The 22,211-nt window shown below is 42.8% G+C and overlaps 1 protein-coding gene across 1 annotated transcript in view; it reads right to left on the minus strand.

Moving 5' to 3' along the window:
• The window catches only part of KIF6 (kinesin family member 6), a 437,260-nt gene that overhangs the window by 404,991 nt on the left and 10,058 nt on the right, over positions 1-22,211 (minus strand). The window contains exon 3 of the mRNA XM_068961022.1: positions 17,400-17,474. Coding sequence (XP_068817123.1) covers positions 17,400-17,474 — 75 coding nt within the window. The remainder of the gene's footprint in view (positions 1-17,399; positions 17,475-22,211) is intronic.

Genomic DNA, 22,211 nt, shown 5'->3' on the forward strand with positions numbered 1-22,211 from the left:
TGAGAAGTGAAAGTGAAGTCGCTCAGTTGTGTCCAACCCTTCGCGACCCCATGGACTGCAGCCCACCAGGCTCCTCTGTCCATGGGATTCTCCAGGCAAGAACACTGGAGTGGGTTGCCATTTCCTTCTCCAATGCATGAAAGTGAAAAGTGAAAGTGAAGTCGCTCAGTCGCGTCCAACTCTTTGCGACCCCATGAACTGCAGCCCACCAGGCTCCTCTGTCCATGGGATTTTCCAAGCAAGAGTACTGCAGTGGGGTGCCATTGCCTTCTCCATTTCATCTTCCTATAAAATGTTAAATCAAGGTGGATCTGCTTCTGAATAAGAAGGCTGCCCTAGCATCAGGGTAACATGTCTTGATTGATTTTATAAATAAATGTGATGTAAATTATAAATAAGGGCTTCCTGGTAGCTCAGTGGTAAAGAACCCACCTGCCAATGCAGAAGATGGGGGTTTGATTGCCGGGTCAGGAAGAGCCCCTGGAGAAGGAAACGGCAACCCACTCCAGTATTCTTGCCTGGAAAACTCCATGGACAGAGTAGCTTGGCATGCTATAGTTCATGGGGTTGCAAAAGAGTCAGACACTACTCAGCAACTAAACAAAACAAAAATTATAAGCAAACAAATACCAATTTTGGAATCAGGAAGTTATGTAGATTACATCCCAGATATCTTGGAAAGATATCATTAAAGACAAATACCACCAGTACCCTCTGTCACTATCTCCCTGGTTCCCAAGCCCTCCCAACCTGTATTAAGCTTTGTACCAAGGTCAAGATCCCAGTTCTAATTTAGTGCATCAGAATCACTTAGAGGTTGCTAAAACGCAGATTGCTCTGATTCAGCAGGCCTGGATGGGGCCCAGGAAACTGCATTTCTAACTAGTTCCTAACTACACTGATGCTGTTGGTCCAGGGACCACACTTTGAGACGCATTGCTGTTGTTCAGTCACTAAGTCGTGTCCGACTCTTCGCTACTCCATGAATTACAGCACTCTGGGCTTCCCTGTCCTTCACTACCTACCAGAATTTTCTTAAAATCATGTCCATCGAGTCGGTGATGCCATCCAACCATCTCAGCCTCTGTTACCCCTCTCACCTCCTGCCTTCAAGTCTTTCCCAGCATCAAGGTCTTTGCTAATGAGTTGGCTCTTTGCATCAGGTGGCTAAAGTATTGGAGCTTCAGCTTCAGCATCAGTCCTTCCAATGAATATTCAGCACTGATTTCCTTTAGGAGTGACTGGTTTGATCTCCTTGCAGTCCAAAGGACTCTCAAGAGTCTTCTCCAGCACCACAGTTTGAAAGAATCAGTTCTTCTGTGCTCAGCCTTCTTTATGATTCAACTCTCACATCCATACATGACTACTGGAAATACTATAGCTTTCACTAGATAGACCTTTGTCAGGAAAGCGATGTCTGTTCTTCAATACATTGTCTAGGTTTGTCATAGCTTTTCTTCCAAGGAGCAAGCGTCTTTTAATTTCATGGCTGCAGTCACTGTCCACAGTGTTTTCGGAGCCCAAGAAAATAAAGTCTGTCACTGTTTCCATGTTTCCCCATCTATTTGCCATGAAGCTACCCCACACCCAAGGCCAGGGGGGACGGCCGAGAGGAGCAACTCCACGTCCAAGATAAGGACCAGCAGCTGTGCTTTGCTGGAGCAGCCATGAAGAGATACCCCATGTCCAAGGTAAGAGAAACCCAAGTAAGAAGGTAGGTTCTGCGAGAGCACATCAGAGGGCAGACACACTGAAGCTATAATCCAAGAAAGCTAGTCAATCTAATCACATGAACCACAGCCTTGTCTAACTCAATGAAACTAAGCCATGCCATGTGGGGACACCCAAGACGGATGGGTCAAGATGGAGAGGTCTGACAGAATGCAGTCCACTGGAGAAGGGAATGGCAAACCACTTCGTTATTCTTGCCTTGAGAAACCCATGAACAGTATGAAAAGGCAAAATGATAGGACACTGAAAGAGGAACTCCCCAGGTCAGTAGGTGCCCAATATGCTACTGGAGATCAGTGGAGAAATAACTCCAGAAAGAATGAAGGGATGGAGACAAAGCAAAATCAATACCCAGTTGTGGATGTGACTGGTGATAGAAGCAAGGTCTGACACTATAAAGATCAATATTGCATAGGAACCTAGAATGTTAGGTCCATGAATCAAGGCAAACTAGAAGTGGTCAAACAGGAGATGGCAAGAGTGAACGTCGACATTCTAGAAACAGCAAACTAAGATGGACTGGAATGGGTGAATTTAACTCAGATGACCATTATATCTACTACTGTGGGCAGGAATCCCTCAGAAGAAATGGAGTAGCCATCATGGTCAACAAAAGAGTCCGAAATGCAGTACTTGGATGCAATATCAAAAACGACAGAATGATCTCTGTTCATTTCCAAGGCAAATCATTCAGTATCACAGTAATCCAAGTCTATGCCCCAACCAGTAATGCTGAAGAAGCTGAAGTTGAATGGTTCTATGAAGACCTACAAGACCTTTTAGAACACCCAAAAAAGATGTCCTTTTCATTATAGGGGACTGGAATGCAAAAGTAGGAAGTCAAGAAACACCTGGAGTAACAGGCAAATTTGGGCTTGGAATGCAGAGTGAAGCAGGGCAAAGGCTAATAGAGTTTTGCCAAGAGAATGCACCGGTCACAGCAAACACCCTCTTCCAACAACACAAGAGAAGACTCTACACATAGACATCACCAGATGGTCAACACCAAAATCAGATTGATTCTATTCTTTGCAGCCAAAGATGGAGAAGCTCTATACAGTCAACAAAAACAAGACCAGGAGCTGACTGTGGCTCACATCATGAACTCCTTATTGCCAAATTCAGACTTAAATTGAAGAAAGTAGGGAAAACCACTAGACCATTTAGGTATGACCTAAATCAAATCCCTTATGATTATACAGTGGAAGTGAGAAACAGATTTAAGGGACTAGATCTGAAAGATAGAGTGCCAGATGAACTATGGACGGAGGTTCGTGACATTGTACAGGAGACAGGGATCAAGACCATCCCCATGGAAAAGAAAGGCAAAAAAGCAAAACGGCTGCCTGGGGAGGCCTTAAAAATAGCTGTGAAAAGAAGAGAAGTGAAAAGCAAAGGAGAAAAGGAAAGATATAAGCATCTGAATGCAGAGTTCCAAAGACTAGCAAAGAGAGATAAAGAAAGCCTTCCTCAGCGATCAATGCAAATAAATAGAGGAAAACAACAGAATGGGAAAGACTAGAGATCTTGAAGAAAATTAGAGATACCAAGAGAACGTTTCATGCAAAGATGGGCTCAATAAAGGACAGAAATAGTATGGACCTAACAGAAGCGGAAGATATTAAGAAGAGGTGGCAAGAATGCACAGAAGAACTGTACAGAAGAGATCTTCATGACTCAGATAATCACTATGATGTGATCACTCACCTAGAGCCAGACATCCTGGAATGTGAAGTCAAGTGAACCTTAGAAAGCGTCACTATGAACAAAGCTAGTGGAGGTGATGGAATTCCAGTAGAGCTATTTCAAATCCTGAAAGATGATGCTGTGAAAGTGCTGCCTTCAATATGCCAGCAAATTTGGAAAACTCAGCAGTGGCCACAGGACTGGAAAAGGTCAGTTTTCTTTCCATTCCCAAAGAAAGGCAATGCCAAAGAATGCTCAAACTACCACACAATTGCACTCATTTCACACACGAGTAAAGTAATGCTTAAAATTCTGCAAGCCAGGCTTCAGTAATATGTGAACCGTGCACTTCCAGATGTTCAAGCTGGTTTTAGAAAAGGCAGAGGAACCAGAGATCCAATTGGCAACATCTGCTGGATCAATGAAAAAGCAAGAGAGTTCCAGAAAAACATCTATTTCTGCTTTATTGACTATGCCTAAACCTTTGACTGTGTGGATCACAATAAACTGTGGAAAATTCTGAAAGAGATGGGAATACCAGACCACCTAACCTGCCCCTTGAGAAACCTATATGCAGGTCAGGAAGCAACAGTTAGAACTGGACATGGAACAACAGACTGGTTCCAAATAGGAAAAGGAGTACGTCAAGGCTGTATATTGTCACCCTGCTTATTCAATTTCTATGCAGAGTACATCATGAGAATCGCTGGGCTGGATGAAGCACAAGCTGGAATCAAGATTGCCGGGAGAAATATCAATAACCTCAGATATGCAGATAACACCACCCTTATGGCAGAAAGTGAAGAGGAACTAAAAAGCCACTTGATGAAAGTAAAAGAGGAGAGTGAAAAAGCTGGCTTAAAGCTCAACATTCAGAAAACGAAGATCATGGCATCTGGTCCCATCACTTCATGGGAAATAGATGGGGAAACAGTGAAAACCATGTCAGACTTTATTTTTTTGGGCTCCAAAATCACTGCAGATGGTGACTGCAGTCATGAAATTAAAAGACGCTTACTCCTTGGAAGGAAAGTTATGACCAACCTAAACAGCATATTCAAAAGCAGAGAGTTACCTTGCCAACAAAGTAAGGCTATGGTTTTTCCAGTGGTCATGCATGGATGTGAGAGTCAGACTGTGAAGAAAGCTGAGCGCCGAAGAATTGATGCTTTTGAACTGTGGTGTTGGAGAAGACTCTTGAGAGTCCCTTGGACTGCAAGGAGATTCAACCAGTCCATTCTAAAGGAGATCAGTCCTGGGTGTTCTTTGGAAGGAACGATGCTAAAGCTGAAACTCCTATACTTTGGGCACCTCATGAGAAGAGTTGACTCATTGCAAAAGACTCTGATGCTGGGAGGGATTGGGGGCAAGAGGAGAAGGGGACGACAGAGGATGAGATGGCTGGATGGCATCACTGACTCGATCAACATGAGTTTGAATGTACTCCGGGAGTTGGTGATGGACAGGGAGGCCTGGAGTGCTGCGATTCATGGGGTCGCAAAGAGTCGGACACGACTGAGCGACTGAACTGAACTGAACTGATGGGACTGGATGCCATGATCTTCATTTTTTGTATGTTGAGAAAAGAAAAGAAATGTTGAGTGAAAAGCCAGCTTTTTCACTCTCCTCTTTCAGCCTCAGCAAGAGGCTCTTTATTTCCTCTTCGCTTTCTGCCTTTAGGGTGGTGTCATCTGCATATCTGAGGTTATTGATAATTTTCCCAGCATTTTTTATTCCAGCTTGTGATTCATCCAGCCCTGCATTTCACATGATGTTCTTTGCATATAAGTTAAATAAGCAGGGTGACAATATACAGCCTTGATGTATTTTGAACCAGTCTGTTATTCCATGTCTGGTTCTACTTGCTGCTTTTTGACCTGCATACAGGTTTCTCAGGAGGCAGGTAAGGCGATCTGCTGTTTCCATCTCTTCAAGAAGATGCCACAGTTTAAGGCTTTAGTATAGTCAGTGAAATAGATGTTTATCTGGAATTCTATTGCTTTTTCTATGTTCTAACAGATGTTGGCAATTTGGTTCCTCTGCATTTTCTAAATCCAGCTTGTACATCTGGAAGTTCTTAGTTCATGTACGTTGAAGCCCAGTTTGAAGGATTTTGAGTGCTACTTTGCTAGCATGTGAAATTAGCACGAATGTATGGTAGTTCGAACATTGTTTCACATTGCCCTTCTTTGGGATTGGAATGAAAACTGAGCTTTTCCAGTCCTGTGGCCACTGCTGAGTTTTCCAAATTTGCTGGCATATTGAGTGCAGCACTTTCATAGTATCATCTTTTAGGATTTGAAATAGCCCAGCTAGAATTCTATCACCTCCACTAGCTTTGTCTGCAGTCATGCTTTCTCAGGCCCACTTGACTTCACACTCCAGGATGACTGGCTCTAGGTGAGTGACCACACCATTGTGGTTATCTGGGTCATTATAGCATGTTTTGTACAGTTCTGTGTATTCTTGACACCTGTTTTTAATCTCTTCTGCCTCTGTTCGGTCCTTACTGTTTCTGTCCTTTATTGTGCCCATCTTTGCAGGAAATAGTCCCTTAGTATCTCATTCTATTGTTTTCCTCTATTTCTTTGCCCTGTTCCCTTAAGAAGGCTTTCTTATCTCTTCTTGCTATTCTCTGGAATACTGGTCTTAGACCGCCACCCCGCTTCCGTCAAGCAGGTCCTGAGGCCAGGAGTTGAGTGGAATAGTTTACTTGGGAGGTGAGTCCCGGAAGCTCCAGTCTAGGCAGGGAAGGAAAACAAGCCACTTCAGGTACGTGAGAGGGCAGGCACCACTGTGGGCTGCGGGGACTCAGTCTCACTGGTTTTCTCTGGGGGACGGCGAGGAACAGGCCTTAGCGTTATGCCCACTGAGGGGTGAAGAGGTGCCTTTGTATTTAACAACCCCCCACCCCTGTCTGTCACTGGCTGGAGGGCTGCTTCCTGTGTTAATACCTTGGCACATCCAGCCTCATCTGTTCACAAATTACAGAAGCACTTTAGGCAGAAGAGTGTGTGGTGCAGTGAGCGACAGACAGCCGCAGGACCCTGCAGCAGGAGGCCGTCCACTGAAGGGGAGCAGGAAGTCCTGAGTAGACAGGACTGGAAAGACAGTGAAAGTGTTAGTCACTCGGTCGTGTCTGACTCTTTGTGACCCCATGGACTGGAGCCCGCCAAGCTCCTCTGTCCGTGGAATTCTCCAACCAAGAATACTGGAGTGGGTTGCCATTCCCTTCTCCAGGAGATCTTCCTGACCCAAGGATTGAACCTGGGTCTCCTGCATTGGCAGGTGTATTCTCAGGGGACCATTAATTCTGTTGTGATACACCCATATTTCTACTAATTGTAGCCTGAACACTTCTGGGCTTTTCAGCAGTTTCTCAACAGAAAAGCAGGTTGCGACAGAAAAAAACAAAATTCCAAAAGGAAACTTGGAAAGCGATGTTATCTGTTTCTACATTTTATGTGAGAGCGGGTTCTTAAAACACTGAAACACCAGAATGAAGAAGAGAAGTTATCTTCAGTCTGAGTGTGGCAAGACCTTTCCTCATTTCTTCCCAATATTCTGACATTCAGATACTCAGTGTCATTTTGCCTGTTAACCCTTGAAGGTAGTTAATGTGATACGTGTGCATGTGTGCTAAGGTGCTTCAGTCGTGTCTGATTCTTTGCAACCCTATCAACTGTAGCCCACCAGGCTCCTCTGTCCATGGGATTCTTCAGGTAAGAATACTGGAGTGGGTTGCCATGCCCTCCCCCAGGGGATCTTCCCACCCTGGGGATCAAACTCGAGTCTCTTACGTCTCCTGCATTGGCAGGCTCTTTGCCACTAGTGCCATCTGGAAAGCCCCTTAAGCAGATATATGTTGCTGTTTTTAAACACAGAGCCATGTTTTCAATTGAGAGTATAATTTTTAAAGTGTTAAAACTTTAAGAAAAGTAGTAAAATCACAAAAGCCATAAACGTGCTGTTATAGGGAAATTCGGAGTAGTGGGAAGTGGAGCCAAGTACAGGTACACGTTTACAAACAATGCATCTCTTAAGTGAAGTTGTGGCCTGAAGTTGAATAGATCTGTGGGAGCCAAGGGGTTTTTGTACAATTTGGTGGTTGACCAGTGTGTTCTGTTTGAAAGCCAACTCTGAGAAAAACAAAACATTTACTGGCAGGCATGTCTGGGTGAATGTCTAATGAAATTAATTTTATTGAATTGAGACCCAAGGGGGAGAAGTTCAAATCTAATCATTCGGATTATTGAATTTGCTGAATAGAAGAACATCATAAAGCAACTGACACTAAAATATTCATATCTGGGAATATTAATGTTTTCTTCTGAAATAATTATGAATTTATAGGAAGTTACAAAAGGGGTACAGAGTGGTTCTGTGTACCTTCACCTAGTTTGGGGAAACTCAAACTCAAACTTTAACTCAGTGGTTAAATCTCGTATAACTAGAGTATATTATCAAGGCCAGGAAATTAACATTGGTACAATACATGTGTAGAGTTCTATGCCATTTCATCTCATGTAGATTCAGATAGCCATCAATGCAATGAAGATGCAGAACCATTCCATTACCAGAGGTCCACTGATGTGTTGACACGTTACCAATCTGAATGAAGTATAGAAACCTTGCGAGCATGCTCAGTCAGTCTTTGTGACCCCCAAGGACTGTACCTACCAGGCAGTCCATGGGACTCTTCAGGCAAGAATACTGGAGTGGGTTGCTATTTCCTTCACCAGGGAATTTTCCCAACCCAGGGATCAAACCTGCATCTCCTGTGGCTCCTGCATTGGCAGGCACATTCTTTACCACCGTGCCACTTGGGAAGCCTTCAGTTCAGTTCAGTCCCTCAGTAGTGTCCATCTTTTTGCGACCCCATGAATCACAGCATGCCAGGCCTCCCTGTCCATCACCAACTCCTGGAGTTCACTCAGACTCACGTCCATCAAGTCCGTGATGCCATCCAGCCATCTCATCCTCTGTCGTCCCCTTCTCCTCCTGCCCTCAATCCCTCCCAGCATCAGGGTATTTTCCAATGAGTTAACTCTTTGCATGAGGTGGCCAAAGTACTGGAGTTTCAGCTTTAGCATCATTCCCTCCAAAGAAATCCCAGGGCTGATCCCCTTCAGAATGGACTGGTTGGATCTCCTTGCAGTCCAAGGGTCTTCTCCAACACCACAGTTCAAAAGCAGCAATTCTGTGGCGCTCAGCCTTCTTCACAGTCCAACTCTCACATCCATGCATGACCACTGGAAAAACCATAGCCTTGACTAGATGGACCTTAGTCAGCAAATTAATGTCGCTGCTTTTGAAAATGCTATCTAGGTTGGTCATAACTTTTCTTCCAAGGAGTAAGCGTCTTTCAATTTCATGGCTGCAGTCACCATCTGCAGTGATTTTGGAGCCCAAAAAATAAAGTCTGACACTGTTTCCACTGTTTCCCCATCTATTTCCCATGAAGTGATGGGACCAGATGCCATGATCTTAGTTTTCTGAATGTTGAGCTTTAAGCCAACTTTTTTGCTCTCCTCTTTCACTTTCATCAAGACGCTTTTTAGCTCCTCTTCACTTTCTGCCATAAGGGTGGTGTCATCTGCATATCTGAGGTTATTGATATTTCTCCTGGCAATCTTGATTCCAGCTTGTGTTTCTTCCAGTCCAGCGTTTCTCATGATGTACTCTGCATAGAAGTTAAATAAGCAGGGTGACAATATACAGCCTTGATGTACTCCTTTTCCTATTTGGAACCAGTCTGTTGTTCCATGTCCAGTTCTAACTGTTGCTTCCTGACCTGCATACAGATTTCTCAAGAGGCAAGTCAGGTGGTCTGGTATTCCCATCTCTTTCAGAATTTTCCACAGTTTATTGTGATCCACACAGTGAAAGGCTTAGGCATAGTCAATAAAGCAGAAATAGATGTGTTTCTGGAACTCTCTTACTTCCTTTTAAATCCCTTCACCCTTCCCTGCTTTAACTCATCTGGTAATGCCTTGTTTTTTGCTTCATTAAACACCTTTTGAGACTCAAGGTAAGGAAAGTTTGTTAGTGTATATTTCTGTTCTTTCACTTGTTCCTCTTTTTGTTCTGATGTTCCAAGATTCATTCTTTTTTCATTTTCCTTCTTTTTAAGAACTTCATTTCTCCCTTCTTTTAGGGTAGATATGCTGGCGACTAATTCTCAGTCTTCCTTTGTCTGAAAATGTCTTTATTTCCCCTTTACTCCTGAAGGATAATTAATTACACTGGGAATAGGGTTCTGGGCTGATAGTTCTTTTCCTTCAGCACTTGAGAATATTCTGTTACTTCCTTCTAGACTCCATGCTTTCTGGAGTGGAGTATGAAAAACACTACAATTCAAATTATTTTTCCCATGTAGGTACGATATCATTTCTTCCTCATTGTTTTCAGATATTTTTCTTTGTCTTTAGTTTTCTGAAGTTTAATGTTTGTCTTCGAGTGGATTTCTTTGAGTTTATCCTGTTTGGAACTTTCTCAGCTTCATAAAGTTCTAGGTTTATGCCTTTTGCCAAATTTTGGGAATCTTCAGTCATTATTTCCTCGAATGCTTTTCAACTACATTCTTTATCCTGTCCTTAAGGACTCTGATAACACGCATGGTGGGTCTTTTGCTGTAGTTCTCAAGGTCCCTGGGCATCTTTTTTTTTTTTTTTTCCGGTCTATTTTCTATTGCCCAAATTGAGTAATTTCTATTGTTACATATTGAAATTTATTGACTCTTTCATCTGAACTCTCCATCCTGTTATTGAACCCATCCACTATATTTTTAATTTCAGTTATTATATCTTAAGTCTAAAATTCCCATTTGGTTCTTCTTTATATCTTTCTGTTTTTTTCGCCAAGACTTTGTATCTTTTCATCTCTTTCAAACACTTTCACGATTGCTCACTGAAACATTTTCATGATGGTTGCTTTAAAATACTTGTCAGACCATTCTATGATCTGCGTTATCTCTGGTTTAGCATCTGTTAATAGTTTCTCCTTATGGAGTTTGGTGACTTCCTAGTTCTTGATATTTCTTATTTATGCATAATTTTCATTGTATCCTGGACAATTTAGGCATGAGTTACAGAGTCTCCTGTTTTAGCAGATCTCTCCCAACACCACCCTACTGGTGTCACTTCACTATGGCCAGGCAGGGAAAGGGGCCTGGTTCCCACTCCGCCTCTCCCGACACGCATGGGGGGGCCTCATCCCAATGGGCAGAGGTGAGACTTCAGGCTCCCTTTGTGGCCTCAACTGACACCTGCCTGGAGAGGAGAGGGTGGGGCACCGTGTGACTCCCACAGCAGGGTGGGGAGGCTGATGGTGGTGAACTCCAGGATCCCTGTAAGACTTCCACTGAAAACCTGGGTGAGGGGAGAGGGGAAGCTGTTACCTCCGAGAGGGGAGGAAAGTCCTTCCACTCCTTCTCAGATACCACCCTGGCAGCAGCGGAACGGGGTGCCTTGTCATAGCCAGGCTTTGCTGTCTGGATGAAGGTGGGGCTGTGGGTTTTTCCATAGTATTTGGATGGAGTAGGGCAACCAGTATTAAAAAATGTCTGTCTCACTGGGTTGCCCCCTTTCCTGGTGACTTGGTTATAGAGAGCAGAATTTGGTGGGCACTTTTGTCTGGACTTCCCTGGTGGCTCAGACGGTAAAGCGTCTGTCTACAACATGCGAGACCTGGGTTCGATCCCTGGGTCGGGAAGATTCCCTAGAGAAGGAAATGGCAACCCACTCCAGTACTCTTGCCTGGAAAACCCCATGGACGGAGGAGCTTGGTGCAGGCTACTGTCCATGGGATCGCAAAGAGTCGGGCACAACTGAGCGACTTCACTTTCTCCACTTTTGTCTAAGTCTACTGGTGTTTCCTGGTTGCCAGTTTTTCTAGCATCCAGTCTGGAATACACCAGGCAACAAAAACAACCAAAAAAGGCACTGGGAACTCACTGCTGGGTCATTCCTTTAGGTCCCGAGGCCCCCTCACCAGTCTACCCTTTTATCTCTACCGTTTATGTTCTATTAAATACAATGCCCAGAGTTTTTAGCAGTACTTAGTAAGAGGATTACAGGAGATGCAGGTTTGATCCCTGGGTCAGGAATATCCCTTGGAGAAGGAAATGGCAACCACTAGTATTCTTACCTGGGGGATTTGAGGGACAGAGGAGCCCAGTGGGCTACAGTCCATAGGGTCCCAAAAGAGTCGGACACAACTTAGCAACAAAAACAAGGAAGAGACTTATAGAGAAGTACATCGACTTCACCTTTGTCTGGACACAGAAGTGAGTGAGCAGAGTTTTAAAGTGCCCGAAATAATGAATATTTCTAACTTTTTAACCCTTAGATTGAACAGGGCATAGACGTTCACAAAGTCCATTCACTGGCATTGCTTCTTTGCATCCTCAGAACCTGGTAAACTTGGTATTATTAGCATCAGCCTTTTTCATATGGGAGAACTGGTTCAGAAGGGACATGCCTGACCCAGAGTCACACAATAAGTTATCACAGGGCTGAGGCCAGAATGTGATTATTCTACTTGTTGCTAAATTTTTTTGAGCCAAAGTAGAAGCATGAGTACATGGAGGTGAACCGCTGGCCAATGACATTTATATTAAATACTCTTCTGTGGCCCTGCTTGTCTCCCGTCTGCTTCTCCTGTCTTGAAGGTGCAGGATCTATGTGCACTGCTTGTGCTGCAGAAACTGGGCAAGCGATGTGACCCACTGCGTCACCAGCCAGGCCTATTTTCTAGGGCACAGATGCAAGCCCTGATGGGCCTGGTCCTGGCCCCATAGGAGGGTGAGACTACCTGCTCTAGGAGGAAATGCCTCAACCAAGCCCTGGCCTCCCACCCAGTCAGAGCGCAGGTGGACAGACATTCTCCCTGAGGTCGTGACCTTGGGAGATTTCTTTTCCCCTCATGCTCTTCTTCTCATAAATTGACACGCTGCCCTTGATATCGTGAAATCAAAGGTTGAAAAGCAGTGGTTCACAGGAGATTTCCAAAACTAACCTGGCTGCCTTGTTGCAATGCAGAGGCTTTACCAGTCCTGTGGGGCCCACTGTGGGGACCTACATCTTTGTCACAACCTTTCCTCCTGGCAATGTGCACCCTATTCATTTCAGTCCAACCATGTTCTTCTCTAAATCTCCAAATTTTTCCTAAAGCACTCACTGTACCTAAAACAAATTTCCTACATCTGAAGCTTTCAAGTATAACATAAGATTGGCTGGAACACTGGGATTCTGCAGATTTATGAGTGCATGTGATAAAACCTCCAAAAAGTCTAGACCTCAAAGTTTTCTGAGTCAGTCTTTAAGTGAAATTCACACTCCAGAATGATGTGCCGTGTTCAGTCTGCAGCTTCAAGTATCCCCTCGTAAAGTACCACACACTTCCAAGATAGACACACTCCAGTCTGAGAAGCATAACCCCAGGTAACGTATCAAATAAAGCTACAAAGTCTTCTCTATGGTTCAACAGCACACACTAGACACATCTGCGGACTTCCTAAATTTTATCTTTCCAAAAAGTTATTCCGAAACCAGTGAGCAAAATTAATATGATAGAAGGTAGTTTTTATCTGTCACTAAACAACAAAGGATATATTTCAGAAAAATCAAAGTTTAGAAGAGGCAGGATGTGCTTCCTAGTGGAGACTGCTGAACAGTAAATAACCTCAAAAATACAAGTTTAAAGCTTTATGAATTCTCACCAACAGTCCCGCAATTCTGCAGTCAATGAGTCATATTACTGATTTGAATTAAGTAGGAAAAGGCATGTCTAAAAATAGTAAGATTCTCGAATTACAGAATTTTGGAAAGAAATGTGATTAATTTTATTTAGCTCCAATTGCACACAGAAACCAGAATTAAGTTACAATGGGTTAGCCCAATAGAGAAGCTTTAAAGGGATGGTGGAGATGAACTGGATTTATGCTGGGAATTTGTTCCTGGAGACTAATCTTCATCAGGAGCAGGCATTTCTGTTTCACATCTAAAGTGGTACAGATTCCATTCACCAGGACTGTCAAGTTAAACAATTCTTTTTTTTTTTTTTTCAATTTATGGGGGTAATTATTATTTCAAATATTGTATATAAATGAGATTTTATTGTTACCTTGTATTTTACCATTTCAGAGTCACACAATTCAAGTTTTCAAAAAGTGTGAACATACTGCATATGACATATTTAAAGGCAATGAAAATAGTGATTCTCCTGGTTCGTAGTCCAGTGTTAATTTGCTTAATAACCCCCTCCTCTGCAGATAAATCAGAGAGAGGTGTGAGTTTGCCTCCATCTGTCCATCCAACGTTGAAGAACACTTTCCAGCAGAGGAAGAGCCTGGATTACTGACAGTGACCAGAGTCCCTGGTGGTAAGCAACAACCAGGAGAAAGCAGTGTTCTCACACCCAGCAGACCCGCTCAGGGACACGCTGCCCACAGCCCACACCCTATGGAGAACAGAAACCGCGTTCCCAAACAGACAACGGCCCTTGCAACTGACAGAGGTGAGCCCACCCCTGAGAATCACCAAACGTCTGAGAAAATTCTGTAGGGGAAAAGCAAGGCACCAACTCTACAACAGAACATTCACATAGAGAAACTGCATGTAGAAAGAAAAGCCAGCGCTTCCAAGAAGAGATGCTAATTTTCCTCGGAAGGAGAAAGAAGGACATCACACCAATAAACAAGAATAGACTTTTTTTTCATTTCCTACAAATGAAAAAAAATAAAATTGTAAAAGTTAAGAATTTAAAAGGGAGGTGACAGAGAATACAAAAAGAAAAAAAAATCCAAAAACATCTAGGACAAAAGCATAATTCCTAAGAAGAAATAAGATCCAGATAGACCCTGGCATCTCTTCAGCAACACTGCATACAAAGAGACAATGAAGCAATGTCTTCACAGAGATGAGAGAAATTATTTTTTAACCTAGAATTCTATACCTGGCCAAATGGTCATTTAATTGTGAAGGAGAATGAAAGCTTCAGAAAGCTCCTCAGTCTTGAGCTCTCTCTAAAAAAGTTAATGATGATTACTAGCAAAACTAAAAGGGAACCCAAGAAACAGACATAAGTATAAGAAACAGTGATGAGCAAAGAAACAAATAAAACTTACAGATAAGCTTAAGTAAATGCTGATCAAGAAAATAATTAATGACCCAGAATGGAATTATGGGTAGGTCTCAACAATTAAATTGCTAGGAGAGTAGGAAAGGCAAAGTAAACGTGTGCTAAGGGCCCTGCCTGAGCAGAAGAGGGCCAGACAAGCAAGAGGGAAGAAGTTTAGATGCTGAGAAAAAGCACAGATGAGCTTAAATATCTGAATTAAATCACAGAGAAGTGTTTACACCTTGAGAGAGAAAATAAAGCAGCAAAAACAACAACAAAGAGCACAAACAAATAGCAAGAAAAGAAAAAAAATAGGGAGTATGATAAATGGGAAAAAAAATAAACAGAGAAGAATTGCTCCAAACACTATTATAGTAACTATAATAAATATAAATAGGTTAAAGTAATTAATTAAATATCAGGGTCTCTGAATTTGGCTACAAAGGCAAAACTCAGCTATATTTTATTCACCAGACCTATATTTAAAAACAAAATGACACAGGGCAGCTGAGTGAAGAGCTTGAGACAGAGACACTAGATAAAGCCCAACAGGGGGGAGAAAAAAAAAAACCCAGCAAAAACAGTTTCAGGAAAATTGGGATACAAGAAGAAAAGTATTAAAAAGGACAATGAGGAATGTTTCCTATTGATAAATGATATAATTCACTTGAGCAACCTTGATAACAACTTGAGCATCCTGGATAACAAAGCTCTTGCCTGTTATTTTTGAGATCTTGTCATCATCAAGTCAGGTATCTCTGTCAAGTCAGTGAACTAAACAAATAAATCCCCAGCCTTCATGGAGTTTTGTTTTGGTAGAAGGCTAACAAGCAAAAAAAAACACAAAAAACAAAAAACTAGTAAGGAAACTATATAGTATGTCAGATGCTAAAACAAATATATAGGGAAGGGTGACAGGGAATGCAGGTACTCAAGTTGGGTACTAAGAACAGGTGGCCTGACTGAGAAGGGGATACATGAGCCAAGGCCTCAAAAGAGCTCAGAAAGCAACTAGGCAGATTTCTGAAGGAAGAGAATTCCAGGCAGAGGGCACAGCAGGAGCCAGAGTGGGAAGCGGGCTCCAGATGGGAAAGGTAGTCAGTATCGGGGGGAATAAATAGACATCCAGGAAACACAAACTGATGTCCCCTCCCCACATGACTTTGGGACATCACAAAATAAAACACATGAGATGAGCTATGTGAAAAATGACACAACCTGGAACATTACTAAAAAGAACAGAATTTTAGAAATATGTGACTCCCAGTCAAGGAGACCTGAATTTAGTCTGGAGAGATGCTACTGGATTGTGACTACAACTAAAATAGCTTAAGCCTATTCAATTATATCTTACCAACTGTGGTGGAAGACAGCATAAAAAGAGAAGGGCTTAAGGTCAGGGATCTAATGGACAGCATGGTGACTGTAGCTAATAATACTCTTATATGGACCAAATACTTAAATGTTGCTACGAGAGCAAATCTGAAATGTTCTTAGAACAAAAAAGAAATGGGACTACGTGATGAGATGGACATGGTAGCTGACACTATGGTGATAATCATTTTGGTGATATCATTTATAAATGTGTCAAAGCAACACATATACCTTAAACTTACACAATGTCATATGTCAATTATATCTTGATAAAGCTGGGGGGAAAAAAGAGAGAGAGAAGGGTATGGTTTGAGTAGTATTCATGAAACAGGTACTTAGGAGACAATATGTGTTGATACATTTTCGGAAAGGTTGTGGTTGAGAATGCTCTGATCAGTAGACTTGAAAGATGAGTCTGTTCAGCAGACGTATTTTTCATTCTAGTCATAAAGATAGAAGTATCTGGGAATACTTAGATCATTAAAATCACCCAATGATTTCAGGAGCAGAAAGCCATATTATTAGTAGTAGTTTCCCATATGGACTCCCTATAGGAGAAGGTGCCTATCTAAGGACTTGAGCATCTAGTACCAAGGAGACTTCACCAACATATATTAATAAAATGGCACTCTGGTTTATTCAGGATTATGTATTCTCAGGTGAGTTTGGTTTTAGTAGTCAGCAGCCCAGAACTACCTGGATATGCAGAAACAAAAGGGACCTCAGTGAAGAGCCAAGTTTTGAAATAGAGTTATTACCCTGAGGTAGAGCTGGGTCTGGAGAAGGCAGTGGCACCCCACTCCAGTACTCCTGCCTGGAAAATCCCATGGACGGAGGAGCCTGGTGGGCTGCAGTCCATGGGGTCGCGAAGAGCTGGACACGACTAAGCGACTTCACTTTCACTTTTCACTTGCTAGCATTGGAGAAGGAAATGGCAACCCACTCCAGTGTTCTTGCCTGGAGAATCCCAGGGACGGGGGAGCCTGGTGGGCTGCTGTCTATGGGGTTGCACAGAGTCGGACACGACTGAAGCGACTTAGCAGCAGCAGCAGCAGAGTTGGGTCAATCAGAATTCGGCCTCCCAGGTGTCACAGTCCTTCGTCTGTCTAACCACAGGCGTGAAGTACTGTACTGAGCAAACAGCACTGGAGTTAACAGCTAGGAGTAACCATCCAGGACTCTGCCACCACCAGCTGCCAACCCTGAGCAGTGTTACTTAGTCTCTCCAGTCCTCAGAGATTTACATAGCTTTCAAAATGGGAGTAGTGATAGCCATTCTATCCGTCTCACCGGTTTGTTTTGAGGCTCAGTATCTAAATCTAAAACAAACAAGCTGTAAGAAGAGAGAGTATTAGCACTACCATCATCACATGCCCTGCAGCCTGAGTATATAATTGATAGACTGAAGCGCATTACCACAATTATCTGAGAATTGAAGGCAAGATGAAAAACCACTAACCCACTGAACAAAATATAGGAAATCCTACCTCTCAGCAACTGGTTTGGCAATGTTTTCGAAAATGGTCTCCTGCTTTGCATCCTGATCAAAAATCCTTTGAAATCTGCAAATGTGAAAACAGTAATTATTTAAACGCTGAGCCTTCAAACACTATTGGATTAATCCATTTTTTTCCTCCTAAAAGCTCTGTAAATTACCCCATATTTACATCACTAGGCTTACCTAACCTAACACAATGTTTGCCCTGTAGCCCCAAACACACTGAGCTCTTGTACCCCTGTATACAAATGGTGGGTAAACAGTATTGCTTTGACAAGATCTGCACAATAAATCCCTCTGAAAAACTGCAGCAGCTTTGAACCAAATAATAAACTGTGTGTTTTTTAGCTCTCAAGAGCGACAGTGTCTGCAATTGGCATCAAATTCAGATCGAGATTAAGTGCATGAAATGGAAACCCAAGAACAAGACGTAAACAGCCAAAGAACTTCTGATGTCTGACCTACAAGAAAAAGATGCAGCTGTGAAATGCATGATTGCTGAACTCAGTTTTAATGTTTTGAAGTTTATTTTCCATTAATTACTGCATCCTAGGATCAGCTACTTAATTCTCAGGATAGTTTATTTCATTTTGTTGCTCAAAGTCAAAAGTCAAACAGTAAGTTAAAATACAGCTGTGTTGTTAAGGATATCTTGATCTGACTGGCACAGCTGGGGGACTGGGGAGATAGGATGGTGTCCACGGCACCCTTATTGCAATGGCACCTAACTTAGCTTAGGACAGGGTCACAAGCACTTCCAACACTTGGAGGAGACACACTGTGCTGTGCTGTGCTGTGCTTAGTTGCTTAGTTTGTGTCTGACTCTTTGTGACCCCATGGACTGGAGCCTGCCAGGCTCTTCTATCCATGGGGATTCTCCAGGCAAGAATACTGGAATGGGTTGCCATGCCCTCCTCCAGGGGATCTTCCCAACCCAGGGACTGACCCCAGGTCTCCCGCATGGCAGGTGGATCCTTTAACATCTGAGCCACCAGGGACGCCCCAAGAAGATGCACAACCCATCCTTATACAGTGTGTTTACTCACTACCAGCAAGTATGGCCCCCATTTCAAACATCATGAAGAGAGAGACAGCAAGACAAATCGGGGAAGGAAAGGTGAGAAGCGGGGAAAAGGCAGGGAAAAGGCAAGGAGAAGGCGGAGAGACAGAGAGAGAATATAAGTGGACAGGGCAAAACATTAATAATTGGTGACTCTCCCACTAAGGGTAGAGGAGATTTGATTGCATTATTCCTCCACTTCTTCTGCATATTTAAAAGTTTTCAAAATAAAAATTGGGAGGGGGAGGATTTTAGAGCAAAGCCTTTGAAACATACATGTCCTAAGCAGCTTTCATAGTGGTGTGTGCGTCTGCCCACACAAATGAGTTGGGCACAAGTTCAATTAAAGTAGAGATGACATGAAATGTAGGTTTGTTTTCACTACTAAGGAGTTCAGAAGGATGTCTGGAGCTGGGTTGGAAATATAAAATGGAATGAATTTCACTGTCTTTCAACAACATTCATTTCAAAAGATTCCTATAGCATAACAACCACCCTTTTGAAGAAGCAAATAATGAAACTGTATATAAAGAGACACTGTAAGGCACTCTGGGTACTCATTTAGCAGAGAGGATTATAATTTAGCAATATTTACTGAGTCTGTCAGAACACTCCTCAAGACCCCAAAGGTGTTTGAGGGCTTCAGATATGAATATTGAGATAATGAGGCTGCTCAAGCGCTCTTTGGAGAACTGCCCACTGTGATGTCTGAGCACGGACCCAGTGTTGCTTTTCGGTGATGACGATGCTTCTGAGGCTGTTTTGACTCTTTTACCAAGTTGGTGATGACTGAGTAAATGAATCAGTCATTCCCAACCCTACTTCCTTACACTTCCCTGGTGGCTCAGATGGTAAACAATCTGCCTGCAATGCAGGGAACCTGGGTTTGATCCCTGGGTCGAGAAGATCCCCCTAGAGAAGGGAATGGCTACCCACTCCAGGATTCTTGCCTGGAGAATCCCATGGACAGAGGACCTGGTGGGCTGCAGTCCATGGAGTTGCAAAGAGTCAGACACGACTGAGGGACTAACACAGATATACAACCCCACTTCCTGAAAGGGAATGACATCTACCACTGTGTAAACCAAAGAGATGGGAGGAGGCTCAATAAATCATACATTGTGCATTAAACATCAAATATAATCACTCTCAAACATCTTATTTTCTATAACAGAGTTGTACAATCATGTGGAAATTCATTATGATCAGCTGTCTTCTGAAAGCCACTGAAAAGCAAAATAAAATCATAGAGTTTAAGAAGTTTAATCTAATCCTTTCCAGAAGAAGAAACTGAGACTTGGAGAGAGAAAGCAATTTACTCTTGGTCCTGGAGCTGACCTAGAGTGTGCCTTGAGACATAACTTAAGTTTCCTGATTCCAAGCAGGTCCTTTAATTTATTAGGAGGTCATGTTATTGCTGTCATTCAGTTGCTCAGTCATGTCCAACTCTTTCTGACCCCTATAGACTGCAGCACACCAGGCTTCCCTATCCTTCACTATCTCCCAGAGCTTGCTCAAACTAGTGTCCATTGAGTAGGTCATGCCATTCACCATTTCATCCTCTGTTGTCCCCTTTTCCTGCCTTCAATCTTTCCTAACATTAGGGTCTTTTTCACTGAGCCAGCTCTTTGTAATAGGTAGCCAAAGTTTTGGAGCCTCAGCTTCAGCATCAGTCCTTCCAATGAATATTCAGGGTTGATTTCCCTTAGGAGTGACTGGTTTGATCTCCTTGCTGTCCAAGGGACTCCCAAGAGTTTTCTCCAGCACCACAGTTTGAAAAATGTCACTAAAAAAGTGCTCAGCCTTTTTTATTGCCCAGCTCTCACATTCATACATGACTACTGGAAAAACCATAGCTTTGACTATATGGACCTTTGTTGGCAAAGTAATGTCTCTGCTTTTTAATAGGTTTGTCTAGGTTTGTCATAGCTTTTCTTCCAAGGAGTAAGCATCTTTTAATTTCATGGCTGCAGTCACCATCTGCAGCGATTTTGGAGCTCAAGAAAATAAAGCCTATTCCTGTTTCCATTGTTTCCCCATCTATTTGCCATGAAGTGATAGGACCAGATGCCATGATCTTCGTTTTTTTAATGTTGAGTTTTAAGCCAGCTTTTTCACTCTCCTCTTTCACCTTCCTTCATCAAGGGGCTCTTAATTCCTCTTCACTTTCTGCCATAGAGGTGGTATCATCTGCATATCTGAAGTTATTGATATTTCTTCCCACAATCTTGATTCCAGCTTGTGCTTCATCCAGCCTGGCATTTTGCATGATGTACTCTGCATATAAGTTAAATAAGCAGGGTGACAAATAGCCTTGACATACTCCTTTCCCGATTTTGAACCAGTCCATTGTCTATGTCCAGTTCTAACTGTTGCTTCTTGACCTACATACAAGTTTCTCAGGAGGCAGGTAAGGTGGTATGGTATTCCCTTCTCGTTAAGAATTTTCCACAGTTTGTTGTGATCTACATAGTCAAAGGCTTTAGCATAGTCGATGAAGCAGAAGTAGATGGTTTTCTGGAATTCTCTAGCTTTTTCTATGGTCCAACAGACATTGGCAATTTGATCTCTGGTTCCTCTGCTTTTCTAAATCCAGCTTGTACATCTGGAAGTTCTTGGTTCACATACTGTTGAAGACTGGGTGAAGGATTTTGAGCATTACTTTGCTAGCATGTGAGATGGGTGCAATTGTGTGGTAGTTTGAAGATTCTTTGGCATTGCCCTTCTTTGAGATTGGAAGATGGTGTAAGTTTTTCCTACTCTCCGTTTCAAATGCGGTAATGCTGATTTCTTCTCATCCCAAACTGGCTTCTTCTGGTCTTCTCCATCCTAGTAAGTGCCAACTCCATTTTTTTCAAAGTTCAGTCCAAAATCTTAGACTATATGCTTGACTCCTCTCTTTCCATTATACTCTGTATACAACCCATCAGCAAACTCTGCTAGTCTGACCTTCAAAATACACCCGGAAGAACCCAATTACTTCTTAACATTTCCACCCACTACTACTCTGGCCCCAAGCAACGATAATTTCTTCCCTGGTCTCCCTTGGCCCCCTTACAGTCCATTATCTACACATTGGCAAGAATGATCCTGCTAAAGCGTAAGTAAAATTAGTCCATTCTTCCGTCCACAACCCTCCATTACCTTCCCTGAGCGCTTCGGGAAAAGCTCCAAAGGACCTGGCCACTCTGCTACACCTTAGCCTTCGTCTCCCTCCAGCCCTCTTGCTCACTCTTCTAACCACACACATTCCCTGTGCTTCTTCAAGCAAGCTAGGCACTCTCTCATCCCAGGAACTCCATTCTTGCTCTATCCTGATCCTGGAATCCCCATCTCTCACACAGCAGAGTGTCTGGTTTCCTCACCTCCTTCAAGTTTCTGTTAAAATGTTCACCTTCTCTGAAACCCCTGTGAAAAACTGCAGCCATGCCTCCAGTTTGCTGCCGCTCATCCCAGCAATTTTTATTTGTCTTTCCTTACTGTATTTTCCTCCACAGCACTCAAAATTTTCTGACACACACACACCGCCCATTCATCTTCTCCCACTAAATTGCAAGCACCTGAGAGCAGAAGTCTGGTGCACTCCTTGCTGTAGTCCCAGCCATTAAAACAGCACACAGTGGATGGGCAATAAAGATTTACCGACTGCATGAATTTTCTTGGGTGAAAACAGCCTTTAAAATGCTTAAATACTTTATCTCTGAACATACATATTTACTAATTTCTTTATTTAAAATGCTA

This window comes from Capricornis sumatraensis, chromosome 22 (assembly GCF_032405125.1).
Source record: "Capricornis sumatraensis isolate serow.1 chromosome 22, serow.2, whole genome shotgun sequence".
NCBI lineage: Eukaryota > Metazoa > Chordata > Mammalia > Artiodactyla > Bovidae > Capricornis > Capricornis sumatraensis.